The sequence below is a fragment of the Hyperoodon ampullatus genome (assembly GCF_949752795.1).
Source record: "Hyperoodon ampullatus genome assembly, chromosome: 3".
Lineage (NCBI taxonomy): Eukaryota > Metazoa > Chordata > Mammalia > Artiodactyla > Ziphiidae > Hyperoodon > Hyperoodon ampullatus.
In genome coordinates this window covers 53,945,588-53,958,699 of record NC_136916.1, presented here as the reverse complement: position 1 = coordinate 53,958,699, position 13,112 = coordinate 53,945,588, and the positions used below count along the sequence as shown (strand labels likewise).

Genomic DNA, 13,112 nt, shown 5'->3' with positions numbered 1-13,112 from the left:
TCTAAGTCTTCTTAAAGACATCTAAAGAAGGACTTGGCATGCTTTCTTTTATTCACATGCCTCCTTCTTTAGACTTCCATGATCCACCTTCTTTAGAGTTCTTTGCTCTTAATAGTCAGTGGATTTATTTTTTATGTTTTTCTATTAAAAAGATAAGAACCAGGCCAAATAAATCTGCTTTTCTTTTTTATATTAGGTGGTAATTGAAACTCTGTCAGTGGGAGCAACCATGCTGTTACCTCCATTACGAGAACGTATGGAATTACTTCATTCTCTTTTACCCCAAGGACCTGATAGATGGGAAAGCTTATCTAAAGGACAGGTGAGCCTTTGCATGGTATCTAAGTAAACCAGTACTATATTACACACACACAAAAAAAAAGGCTGAGAGGGAAATAAAGCTAATCGATTGCCATGTGTTCAGGGAATAATACTTAACTTGATGAGTCTGGTAAATCCTAGTATTTAATGTTTTTTGCTGGAAGAGTTCCCAGATTTCTAATGAAAGTTGAAGCAAGTGATAACTTATTAAATGATTTGGGGCTAATTATTAAAATTATGTCTGATTTTTCCAGTGTTGCTCACACTGTCAAACCAGAGATCTTTTAGTTTATTTGTAGTATTCTGAGTTGAAATCAAGGGCATGTGCTGCTGTTGGTTCCATGCCCAGAACTTTGAAATTGCTTACATAAAAAGTAAAAGAAGATGACTGTTGTGAAAAAGTACTTGATGATATGAGTATGCTTCTTCTTTCCATTTTTATTATCTTATGTACGTTAAAATAAGTACATTTTGCTCAACCAAGTAGAACAATCAATTGTCGAGTTATAGATTTGAGGGAAAAAGTGGTATACTGGCAGTATAATAGCCACAGATGCTTTCCAATGAGTATTTTGTATTAGTTTAGATTTCAAGTGATTTATTTTAAACATTAGAATAAATAGTTTCATTGGTAATTCTGTAGAAGAATGTATAGTGTAATTTATCTGTTGACATTGTCTACTCCTCTTACTTACAGTGCTAAAATCTTTATGTAGAGTGTGCCATTTTAGCTTAAGAGTTTCAGGTAGTAAAGGATGTAATAAAACACTATAAGTTGCAATTTCTCAAAAGGTATTAGTGGGATAGCTTTTTAAAAAATTACAGACTTCCTAAAAGATTATTGTTCATTAGGATATTAAGTGGATTAGTTAGCATCATTAGTATATATTTCCCCCTGCCCCGGGATCCTTTTTTTACTTTTCTAGTGCATTTTAAGCTAATTATTATGTGTTCCTATTTCATCGATGGAAATATTTTTCTTTAGAGAATGCAACTGGATATTATTCTAACAAGTTTGCAGGATCATACCCATGTAGCCTCCTTACTTGGCTATAGCTCACCCTCCGATGCTGCTGACCTCTCTTCTGTATGTACTGGCTATGGAAACCTGTCGGATCAACCTTATGGCACTCAGAGCTGCCATCCAGACACCCATCTGGCTGAAATTTTGATGAAGACTCTCTTAAGAAATTTAGGATTTTATACAGTAAGTTGCTCTTTTTTTGTCGTTAAAAAGAATAAATAAATAAAACTTGGGTTGGTTTTGTTTTGTTTTGTTTTGTTTTTGGAGGGGGTAGGGATCACTTCAGGTCAAGGTATTTTGACATTTAAACGCTTATGAAATAAGTAAAACTAAACTCCACTCCCCGAAAGGGGGGAAATATGTCAGATCTTCTGAAATATTGTGGGTGCCAAATGACCTGTAGTTGAGAGTTCCAAAGAGATTTGTTTTGGAATTTTACCAATTTTTTTTCTGATATTAATGTATAAGAATAAACAGGTAAAAATATTCAACAACATTTTGCAAGAGAAGAAGAACGAGGAAAGGATTAACCTTACCAGATATAATCTTATAATTAAACAATGTGGTTTAAATTGTTTAAAAATAGGCTGGTCAATTAATTAAAATTATTATTTTATTAAATTATTAAAAATAGGCTGGTCAGTAGGAGAGAAGACAATGGACAGTATAGCTTTCTCTGTATTAGGATGCTCTTAGTTCTTACTCCCTGGTGTTTCTTAGATCCGTCACTTTTTTTCTTTCCATTTTTATGGGTTCTAATCCATGCCATCACGACCTAATGGTAATAGCAGTGTTATAGCTGTTGTCACTGTTGCTGGTCTCCTCTCAGCATCCTACTGCTAGAATAACCTTGTTGTATTAAATAACCTCATTTTATTGAATCAGAACTTTTTCAGACCCTTCATCATTTGGCTTACACACCACACTCATCTGAACTCATGCGTGGCACACCTATTTCCTCCTCTCTCTTCTTGTCTACCAATCTATGACTTCTTTAACACTTGACCGTTCTTGGAAGCCTTGCTCAAATAACCTTTTCTAACCATGTAATTATAACTGCATACCTCTCATCAGTTTTTAGAGTCAAAGTGTACTATGTGACTTAACTTTGAATAGTTTGTGTATCATTTCATATTGTCTCCTACTCTTCAGGGTCAGGTCTGTATATTCTTTTTCTTCTGTACAAGTCTTAGTGTTCTGTTCTGCCCAACTTAAAAGGTTGTTGACTAAGTCAGAGTGACAGTTGTTCCTATAGAATTATTTTCTTTCAGATTTAAGGATGTAAATTTGAGCTGATGTTTGGCTGCAAATGGAATGGGAACAATGTTACAGTGTATCCATTTGGTATTAACTGAAATTTTTTCCCAAAATTGTATTAAAGTAGTGCCTTTTTTATGCCAGTAGGGCTGGGTAGATGTGTATATTATATGGAAATGGAAATAAAATACTAACTGCTTTTAGGCTGAAAATCATAAATTTTTGTTTCTTTCTGATGTAATTTAACCAAATTTGTCATGTTCTAAGATTTTAAAATAATGGTGCTGGTCTTAGTCTGTTTGGGTTGCTGTAATAGAATACCACAGAGTGGGCCAGCTTATCTACAACACAAATTTATTTCTCACAGTTATGGAGATGGAAAGTCCAAGATCAAGGAGGCAGCAGATTTGGTGGTGCCTGCTTCTTGATTCATAGACAGCCATCTTCTTGCTGTGTCCTCACACAAGGGAACTCCCTGGGGTCTCTTTTGTAAGGTCACTAATCCCATTCACGAGGGTTCTGCCCTCATGACTTAATCACCTCCCAGAGGCCCCACCTCCAAATACCACCACATTGGGGATTAGGTTCAACACAAGAATTTTGAAGGGACACAAACATTCATTCATTCAGTCTCTAGCAGTGCTAATTTGGCTGCTTATAAAGGTGCTTATATGGGAAGGGCCTTAAAATGTTCTGTGACTCTCTCTTGCATATTTATAAACAAAGACCATACTTTATGCATAAAGATGTTCATCACATCATTATTATAAGAAAGAAAAGTTGGAAACAACTGAAATATCTAAAAGTTGGGGAATGGTTTAAGTACATTATGATATATATACTCAGTGGAATATTATGTCTCAAATTTTATGTACACATGGCTTATGAAAACATGTAAAATATTTGTGGATCTGTTAGAAAAGAGAAGACTAAAAATAGAATATGCAGTATTATGAAAAAAACGAAAAGTCACAAAAAAATCAGGAAAGAAATACACAAAAAATATTAGATACGGTGGTTGACTAAATGGTGATCTAAAGTTTTTTAAAATACAGTTTTGGTATTTTCTAAATTTGTTACACTATTTCTGTTTAAAAAAAATATTTTTAACTTGAAATAACTTAAAACTCCCACAAGAATTATAAGAAACTTTCAAAGAACTCTCCTGTACGCTTCAGCCAAATTTGCCTTTCCTTGTTTCCTTTCTTCCATCCATCATTTGAGAGTAAACTGCAGATGTCATGCTGGCTGTTCCTAAGCACTTATATTTTTTAACAATAAGGACATTCTCTTACATAACAACAGAACAATTATTGAATTCAGGAAATTTAACCTTGACACAGAACTATTGTATAATACATAGTCCATACTCAAATTTCTACAGTTATCCCAGTAATGTCCTTTATGGCACCCTCCCCCTCCCCCAAATCCAGGATCATACATTGTATTTAGTTGTCATGTTTCTTTAGGCCACTTACTTCTTTTATAATCAGAAATAAATTTAATTTCTAAGAATTGTGTTCTTCGAAATTCAAATATGTGAAAACAAAACCTTTACATAGGAGGTCAGGAAAGCAATAGCATTAAAATGTTGAAATGTGTTGTCTTTGGGTATTGTTTTCGTTTATCTTGTTTTCTGCATTGTCAAAGTTTTTGTGGTGAAACTTTTCTTAACGGAAAAACAAATTGAAATTGCTTGATAAATCTTACCACCTTATAGCTAATGACAACATAGCAAAGATTTAAAGATTAATAATGGGAGAAAGGAGACAGTGGCTTCTTAAATCAGAATCATTTATGGTAGGACATTAATTTCACTTTCAAACACTTCAAATATAATCTTAATTTATGTATCATTTTAGGATCAAGCATTTGGGGAGCTAGAAAAGAATAGTGATAAATTTCTACTTGGAACATCGTCTTCAGAGAACAGTCAGCCTGCTCATCTTCATGAACTGCTATGTTCACTGCAGAAACAGCTGCTGGCATTTTGCCATATCAATAACATTAGTGAGGTATGTGATTCTTTGCCTTTTATGGTCTTTTCTCAGGGACCTTGAAACTCAGATATTTGGGTAAGCCATGATATTTTTCTACCTTGAATCTTCCAAAGTAGTAATTTAGGAACTTTTTTCCTCAGAACTCAAGCAGTGTGGCATTGCTTCATAAACATCTTCAGCTCTTGTTGCCTCATGCCACAGATATTTATTCACGTTCTGCAAATTTGCTCAAAGAAAGCCCTTGGAATGGCAGCGTTGGAGAAAAATTAAGAGGTGTGTTTGGTACTGGGTTTCATATTTAATCAGTGGTTGTAAAGCAAGAGTTCTTGGCCTTTCCAAAGCTTTAAGAGGGCCAGAAACCTCTGAGTGGAATAGGAATGACGTTGAATCTCCTTTGTTATCGAAGATCCCTTTGATCTTGGTTTTGGGGTGATGGCAACAGTGATTGATCTGATTAATCTTAAAAGACGCTAATTGGTGTGACAGAGGTCTAATTTAAAGGAATTAGATGATATATACTCAAAAAGATTAATATTAAATGGCATAAAGTGAGATTTTCATCTATTTCTTTACCTTTCTTTAGCATTTACCATCTCTGTCTTGAAACGCTTTCTTTTCTCTGGTCTTCTGTGTAGTCACAATCCTGTATTTACACATATCTCTTTGACCACTCTTTTTCAGTCTGTTCCTGTAAGCTCCTCTTTTTTGGGCATGCCCTTTAATGTTTAGGATCTTCTGAATTTTGCCCGCAACCCTCTTTTCTCTGAGAATGATCTTATCTGGTCCTGTTGTCTTTAACCGCCATGTGTATGTTGACTCCCATATATGCATCTAGCTGAGAACTCCTTTTTTACACAAGAGCCTTTCTCTAGTTACCTACTAGGTGCCTTTTCTTGATTATCCCAAAGATAGGTAAAATTTGGTAAGTCTGTCCAAAAGCAACTTATTTCTGAAGTTTCCTCTCTGAACAAAGAAATAAATAAACTGCGAAACTAAAACCATTGCTTACTAGACACTTGCATTTTGTTGTTCCACAGGCGTCTAAAACTTAATTTGTTCAAATTGAGCTCATCTCTGAATGGTCTTCTTGCCCCCAAATACAATAAAATATTGACACAGAATTGATTAAAAACCAATACAGATAATTTTAAAAAGCCAGATGTTTTGAGGTGGTTTTAATTTAAAAAAAATAAATTTGGTTTAAAAAACGTAAAAGACTTCCTACAGTAGAATGTAAGCACCATGAGGGCAGGAATTTTTAGTTCTTTGTTCACAGCTGTACACCTTTCACCTATAATAGTGCCTGATATGTTGTATGTGTTCAATAAATATTTCTTGAGTAAATCTGAAAATGAGAACAAATTTGTGAATGAGAAATTCATAATGCATTTTAAGGGAAGCAGCTATAATCCTTTGAATTTGTTGGCACAAGATATTTGTGCTTTCCCATAAAGTGTCTGTTGGCGACACTTTCTGAAAGTGAGTAAATACTAACTCAACCCTAGCTACCAGAGAGTTACATAATAATTCAACAAAGAGTTCTAGGCAAAAATAGTATTTATTAGGTTTTTTTTTTAAGTTTGTTTGAAACAATTGATGCCTGTTAAATTTCTTACCCTTCATAGATGTGATATACGTCTCAGCTGCAGGCAGTATGCTCTGCCAGATTGTTAACTCCCTACTGTTACTCCCAGTGTCGGTAGCTCGGCCTTTATTGAGTTACCTCCTCGACTTGTTGCCACCTCTTGATTGCCTTAATAGACTCCTGCCAGCGGCCACTCTTTTAGAAGACCAAGAGTTACAGTGGCCTCTTCATGGTAAGTAAAGATAATAAAGGAGCAAATAATGCGCTTGAGAAAAGTTGTTTCTCTTGCATGCATCAGGTAAATCATATCTGACACTTGGTTGTTTAATGTACTCAAAAGATAAAGTTGTCACTGTCTAAGAGCTTATAGTGTGAAGTGGGCAACTGAGATGGGAAAATTTAAGAAAGTTGCTTATATATAAGTGTCACGAATAGAGTCTTTATCTGATCATCAGGCTTGAATAGTATATTTCATTGATTCCTTTATCTGATCATCAGGCTTGAATAGTATATTTCATTGATTCCAAGACATGCTTTTCTTCAAATTTTGACATGGCTTAATTTGGATACATCTTACAGTGGATGATAGGAGGCATTGTTTCATAAATCAGTCAACAGCATAATGACACATTTTACAATCAATGAACTGATTTGTTTTATTTCTTAAATGCAAACTTTTTAATTTTAAATCTCTATTCAACAGTAAAATATTTTGTATTTTGGTTGGATATGTAGATAACTGATTGAATGTAAAAGATGGAAATTGGAAACCTATCTCTCTGTGTTTTTCTTTTTAGGTACTTTATAGGAAATAGCATTTTGATTTTAGACATAATATGTGAATTCACTCTTAATTTATAAAATGTTGATGATTTTATTCCATTGAATATAGCTTAAAATATCATGTCTAGAAAACATCAATGTATTTTTCCATTGAAGTCTGTCTGTCCTAAGGCTATCAAAGGAGTTTCATTACTGAAATCTTAAAAACCTTTCAGGTTTAAATGAGGTCATATGTTTTATGGAAAGAATCCTGGTCTAAGGCATAAAAAGATTTAGATTTTAGTATTGGCTCTGTTTGAACTTGGCTGTATGATCTTGGGCAAGTCACTTATAACTTCTTGAAGCCTTGGTTCCTTCTACTGGAGAGATTGGGATTGGACAGAATACTTTGAGGGCCCGTCTTATATCCCATTGTTCTGTGACAACTGGATTTAGATGAAGTCAAGTGTTAAGGTTACAGCTGTATCAGGATATTGATTAGGCTTTATATGGAGCCATTCCAGGTTTACTCTTGTTTTTCTAAAGCATCTCAGAATTTGCTAAGACTTACTCTATTTGTATTAGGTGAGGAAGGTGTCATTTTATTTTGGATTTTTGCATCTGTGTTCATAACTGATTTTTTCCCATGATTTTCCGTTTTCATGCTATCCTTGTGTCATTTTTACGACCACAATTATACTAACCTCATAACATCAGTTTGGAATCTTCCTTTTTTTCCCTTTTCTCTGAAATAATTTGTGTAATTTAGGAGTTATCTCTTCTTGAAGGTTTATAAGAGTTTACAAAAACTATCTGGCTCTAGTGTTTTTTTATAGATAGGTTTTTAGCTATTAATTTTCTTTTTTAGTGGTTATTGTTCTCTTGTAGCTTTTTGTTTCTTCTCAAATCCATTTCAGAAATTGATATTTTTTCAGAAAATGTCATTTTGTTGGTTTTCAAATTTATTGACACAAAGTTCATAATATTCACACATAGTTTTTAAAAATCTCTAGTGTATCTGTGGTTATATCCTCTTTTTGTATTTTTAATTTTAAAATTTATGCCATCTTTATTTTCTGGATTAATTTTATTAGAGGTTTGTCCATTTTATTAGTGTTTTCAAATACCCAGTTTTTGAATTTGTTGATTTCTTGTGTTTTTCTTTTATGATTTCATTGATATCTCTTCTTATCTTTATGGCTAGCTGTAGTTTTTTTTTTTTTTTTTAAGTGAAGAACTTTTAAAAACAAATGTACAATAAGAAACCATGGGTCTGGATCTTAGTATAGGACAGATCTGAATTCAGGCCTTAAAAGCATTGAACAATACTAAGTGTCATTTTACTAGATCAACTCTTGTTTTGATTTTGGAGGGATGAGCTACCTCAGTTACTCACTCTTAAGGTTGAAATTTGATCTGGATAGTGAAAAGTAGGAATAGAATCAATGGGGGATAATTCTGCCATGTACTGTTTCACTGTTTATCTCAAAATCAGTAACTTTACAAAGCAGATTTTTATTTGATGGCAAACTTACCTGAATGTATTTTAAATTAGCCTACTAAAGAGAATATATACAGAAAGTGTTATAATCTATGTTTTCATTATAAAATTATTTTGCTTCAGTGTCTTGTTGCAGTGCAATATAGATGAAAAAGCTTGAGAATCTTCAACACCAGATAAATTACTAATGATTTTGTTTTCAGGAGGGCCAGAACTGATTGATCCTGCTGGTGTGCCATTACCTCAGCCAGCCCAGTCCTGGGTGTGGCTTGTTGATCTGGAAAGAACAATTGCTCTTCTTATTGGGCAGTGTCTTGGTGGCATGCTTCAGGGTTCGCCTGTGTCTCCAGAGGAACAGGACACTGCATATTGGATGAAAACACCACTTTTTAGTGACGGTGTAGAAATGGATACCCCTCAGTTAGGTAATGTGCTTCTCTGCAGCATTTAGAATACGTGCTTCTGTTTGTACCTCCTTTGGAGATTTCTCTTATTCTGGGTTTGCTGAATAGAGAACTGATAGAAAACAAATGCAACATTTGCAGGGTAGGGGATCCAAGACTGTAACTTGGAGCCATCAGAAAAACAGTTAAGTCCTGCAGCATCATATAGTGAAAAGAGCCCCTGAACTAGGGAAATGTAGGTCTGGTTCTACTCTGTTTTTATTTATCACTCATTTTGAGCAAGTCATCTAACTCATAAAAATGGGAAAATGCTTAATTACTTGTGTTCTGGGGCTTGGAGGTTATGAAACTGCTTCATAGAAGGTTACTGACCATGACTTACCAGGGCTCAGGTCATAAACACGTCTCAGTTGTGAGGGCCAATCCCTTCTCCTCCCAGCTTGTCCTCCTTTCAAGCTGATGTTACCTTGTGTGATTCCTTATTTTTTTCCTCCCCATTTATGATACCTTTGGGGTTTCCTTTCCTGCCTCATCTTCCATTTGTCTACTTTGATGGTAGGCTAGCTCTCAGACTGAACATGAGGATTTCTCCAGTTCCTGAATAGATGATGTAGTTGTTTTATCTAGGATTGGTCCTTTAATCTCTCTCAACCTCTAATTTCAATCCTTAAAATAATGAGTTAGGTTAGATAGCCCATATGGTCTTATTAGATTTTATTTATTTACTTTTAAGAAATATTTATTTATTTTGGCTGTGCCAGGTCTTAGTTGCAGCACGTGGGATCTTCATTGTGGCATGCAGACTTCTTAGTTGCGGCATATGGGATCTAGTTCCCTGACCAGGGATCAAACCCGGGCCCCCTGCATTGGGAGCACAGAGTCTTACCCACTGGACCACCAGGGAAGTCCCTAGATTTTAAATTTATTATTTCTCTGATAAGAGAAAGAGACTCAGAGAGTGTCCAAGAAGCAAAATCTAAGAGAAATCTCAATCTAAGAGAATCTCAAGAGGAGAAACAAAAAGTAGAAACCATGACAAAAATCGTGGAGATTTCTGCTTTGGGGTTGGAGGGTTGGAGGGTGGGAGTGAGAGATGTTGAAGATTTTCTTCCTTTTCCAAATAGGAGTGTATATTCATTGTTTCATTTATGAACCAGAAAGTGATTCCAGCCATGGCTGATGAATGCTAGACTGGTACTTAGGAACGTTTGTATCAAAAAAAGTAAAATCATGGTTTTTTTCAAGGGGTATTCAACATCATAAAGGTAGTTCCAGTGCTATCAGTGTTTAGCTCTGTGATAGTCCCATATGTCCTCCTGAGGACAAAAGTATCTTTATCTCTACCTTCCTATTTCTGTTATGTGTACTTTACTCAACTGGCCTTTGGTATGAATATAATCAATTTCAGTTTTAATGTTATTTTTCACTTTTTAAATTATAAAATTATGAAACTATTAAAATGTTACATTTTATGTTTAAATACTTGCATATATTGGACTTCCCACAGTGGTTAAGAATCTGCCTGCCAATGCAGGGGACAAGGGTTTGAGCCCTGGTCCAGGAAGATCCCACATGCCACGGAGCAACTAAGCCCGTGTGCTACAACTACTGAGCCTGTGCTCTAGAGCCCGTGAGCCACAACTACTGAGCCTGCACGCTACAACTACTGAAGCCCATGTGCCTAGAGCCCATGCTCTGCAACAAGCCACCACAACAAGAAGCCTGTGCACCGCAACAAAGAGTAGCTCCTGCTCACCGCAACTAGAGAAAGCCCGTGCGCAGCAACGAAGACCCAACACAGCCAAAAATAAATGATAATAATAAAAAACAAAGATAAGCAGTAGCTTCTAAAAAAATACTTACATATATTAGGAAGAGGCTCTTGTCTGTAAAATTGTAAATAAATGATAATTTAGTTATATTGTGGGTTAAATTGACTTTGGGTATTAGCCCAGGAACCTGTCATTTAGAGAAGTGTTTTGTTTTTTAAATGGAAAATGAATTCTTAATGCCAAATGTCCCATTGGAAAGTTAGGAACCACCTGAACAAATGTAAGTATCAGTTGAGAAATTGTTCAAGTATCAATATCTTTGATCTCCCTTAAATCATACTGAAGTGATTATTTTCCCTTAAGTCTACAAAAAGAAAAGAAAAATCTTGGCTAGTCTCTTGTTTTTCTCAACAAGGATATGTTTCTCAACAAGGATATCAATCCATTTTGAGCAAGAAAGTTCTTTGTTACACAAGACTGTGCTGCACATGTAGGGCCCTGCCTACCAAAATGCCAGAACTCCTCCCTGGAATGTTACATTTAGTCACATAAAGAAAGGGGTGATACTATGCCCAATTGAGAAGCATTAAAGGACTTTACCTTTGTAGCATCTACTTAAAATGGTTTGAAATGTATCATTTCATATGCATTAAGTAAATATGGTAAGCTTTTATTTGTAGCACCAAAATTTACAAAGCTTGAAATCGATAACTTGTGTAATTTTTTTTTTAGATAAATGTATGAGTTGCCTATTAGAAGTAGCTCTTTCGGGAAATGAAGAACAGAAGCCTTTTGATTACAAATTGCGGCCTGAAATTGCTGTCTATGTAGACTTGGCATTGGGTTGTTCAAAAGAGCCGGCTCGAAGCCTTTGGATCAGCATGCAAGATTATGCTATTAGTAAAGGTAAGATGAAGAGGATAAAGGGGCTAAATATGTAGATAGCTCATAATACCAACTAATATAAGTATAGTATAACATATGTAAATAGAAAATCACAGGGATTACCCTATTACTTTTTTATAGAAAAAGGGATTTTACAATTACCATTTTTTTAAAATAAATTTATTTGTTTTATTTATTTTTATTTTTGGCTGTGTTGTGTCTTCGCTGCTGCATGCGGGCTTTCTCTAGTGCGGCGAGCGGGGGCCACTCCTTGTGGTGCGTGGGCCTCTCACCACGGTGGCTTCTCTTGTCACGGAGCGTGAGCTTCAGTAGTTGTGGCATGCCGGCTCAATAGCTGTGGCTCGCAGGCTCCAGAGCACAGGCTCAGCAGTGGTGTTACACGGGCCCAGTTGCTCCATGGCATGTGGGATCTTCCCGGACCAGGGTTCAAACCCGTGTCGCCTTCATTGTCAGGTGGATTCTCAACCACTGCACCACAAGGGAAGTCCCTACAATTAACATTTTAAAAACAGTTTCTTATTCCTGTTTGTGGAACATTTTGAAGTGCTTGGTATGAAACCCTGTGTATTCTTTTATATACATATATCCCACTTGAAGAAAATCCACTGTGGGAAAATTGGGATTTGTGTGAAAAATAAATCCAGAGGCAGCATTTTACTGAAGGATTTCATGCAACATAAATGGATCTAGTGTAAGAGTCTGTTTAATGAATCTCTTCCCTTTGTGAGCCCTGCTGAAGAACTGAAATGATGTGTATGTGGAAGTTTGAGCTCTGGGCCTTGGTCATTTTCCTCCTGTGTAAAACACTTGCCCATTTTAGAGTGCTAGTGAAGATGCCAGTTTGAAATGAGGTATATTATTAAGTACAGCAGTAAAGTGCTATGCAAATGTGTAGTGGTATCTCAGTTTCTAATATTACTTGATTAATAAAATTAATTTTGTGTACAAGTTTTCAAAGGTTATACCTGGTTTCTTTTTACCTCCCATCCACTTTTAACAATGACTTGGATTGTTCAGAATCACATACCCCTAGTTGTCTTTCTCCACATTGCTCTTTCTTTAGTCCCTGCTCCCCCGTGTCTTTGGATTTTCTTCCTTCTGTGATAAAAATGGTAAAAGTAAATACATTTTCACCTTTACTTCATATAGTAAAAATGAGATACATATCATTCAGATCTTTAAAACACCAGTGAGATGATACCTTTGAAAGTTTAATCTCATCCAATTTGTCATTCATTTATTCATTCTATTGTGTTGACTTTCACCAGTGGTAGAAAAGTATGATAGTGGAGGAGAAAAAAAGCTTACTTTTTCTAAGTTGTATTTTCTGCTGTCCTCTTATTTGCATCATTTTCTTGGAATGTGTGGTTAGGTTTTTTTTTTATAAATTTATTTTTATTTATTTTTGGCTGCATTGGGTCTTTGTTGCTGCGTGTGGGCTTTCTCTAGTTGCAGTGAGCGGGGGCTACTCTTCATTGCGTGGGCTTCTCATTGCGGTGGCTTCTCTGGTTGCGGAGCACGGGCTGTAGGCACGCGGGCTTCAGCAGTTGTGGCACGTGGGCTCAGTAGTTGTGGCTCGC

General features: G+C 35.6%; 1 protein-coding gene across 1 annotated transcript in view; it reads left to right on the top strand.

Annotated features, from left to right (window-relative positions):
• HERC1 (HECT and RLD domain containing E3 ubiquitin protein ligase family member 1) overlaps positions 1-13,112 on the top strand; it is a gene marked incomplete at its 5' end in the record, with an annotated part of 168,081 nt that overhangs the window by 34,511 nt on the left and 120,458 nt on the right. The window contains 7 exons of the mRNA XM_079700457.1: positions 197-322; positions 1,307-1,528; positions 4,465-4,617; positions 4,743-4,875; positions 6,228-6,419; positions 8,654-8,875; positions 11,359-11,532. Coding sequence (XP_079556583.1) covers positions 197-322; positions 1,307-1,528; positions 4,465-4,617; positions 4,743-4,875; positions 6,228-6,419; positions 8,654-8,875; positions 11,359-11,532 — 1,222 coding nt within the window. The remainder of the gene's footprint in view (positions 1-196; positions 323-1,306; positions 1,529-4,464; positions 4,618-4,742; positions 4,876-6,227; positions 6,420-8,653; positions 8,876-11,358; positions 11,533-13,112) is intronic.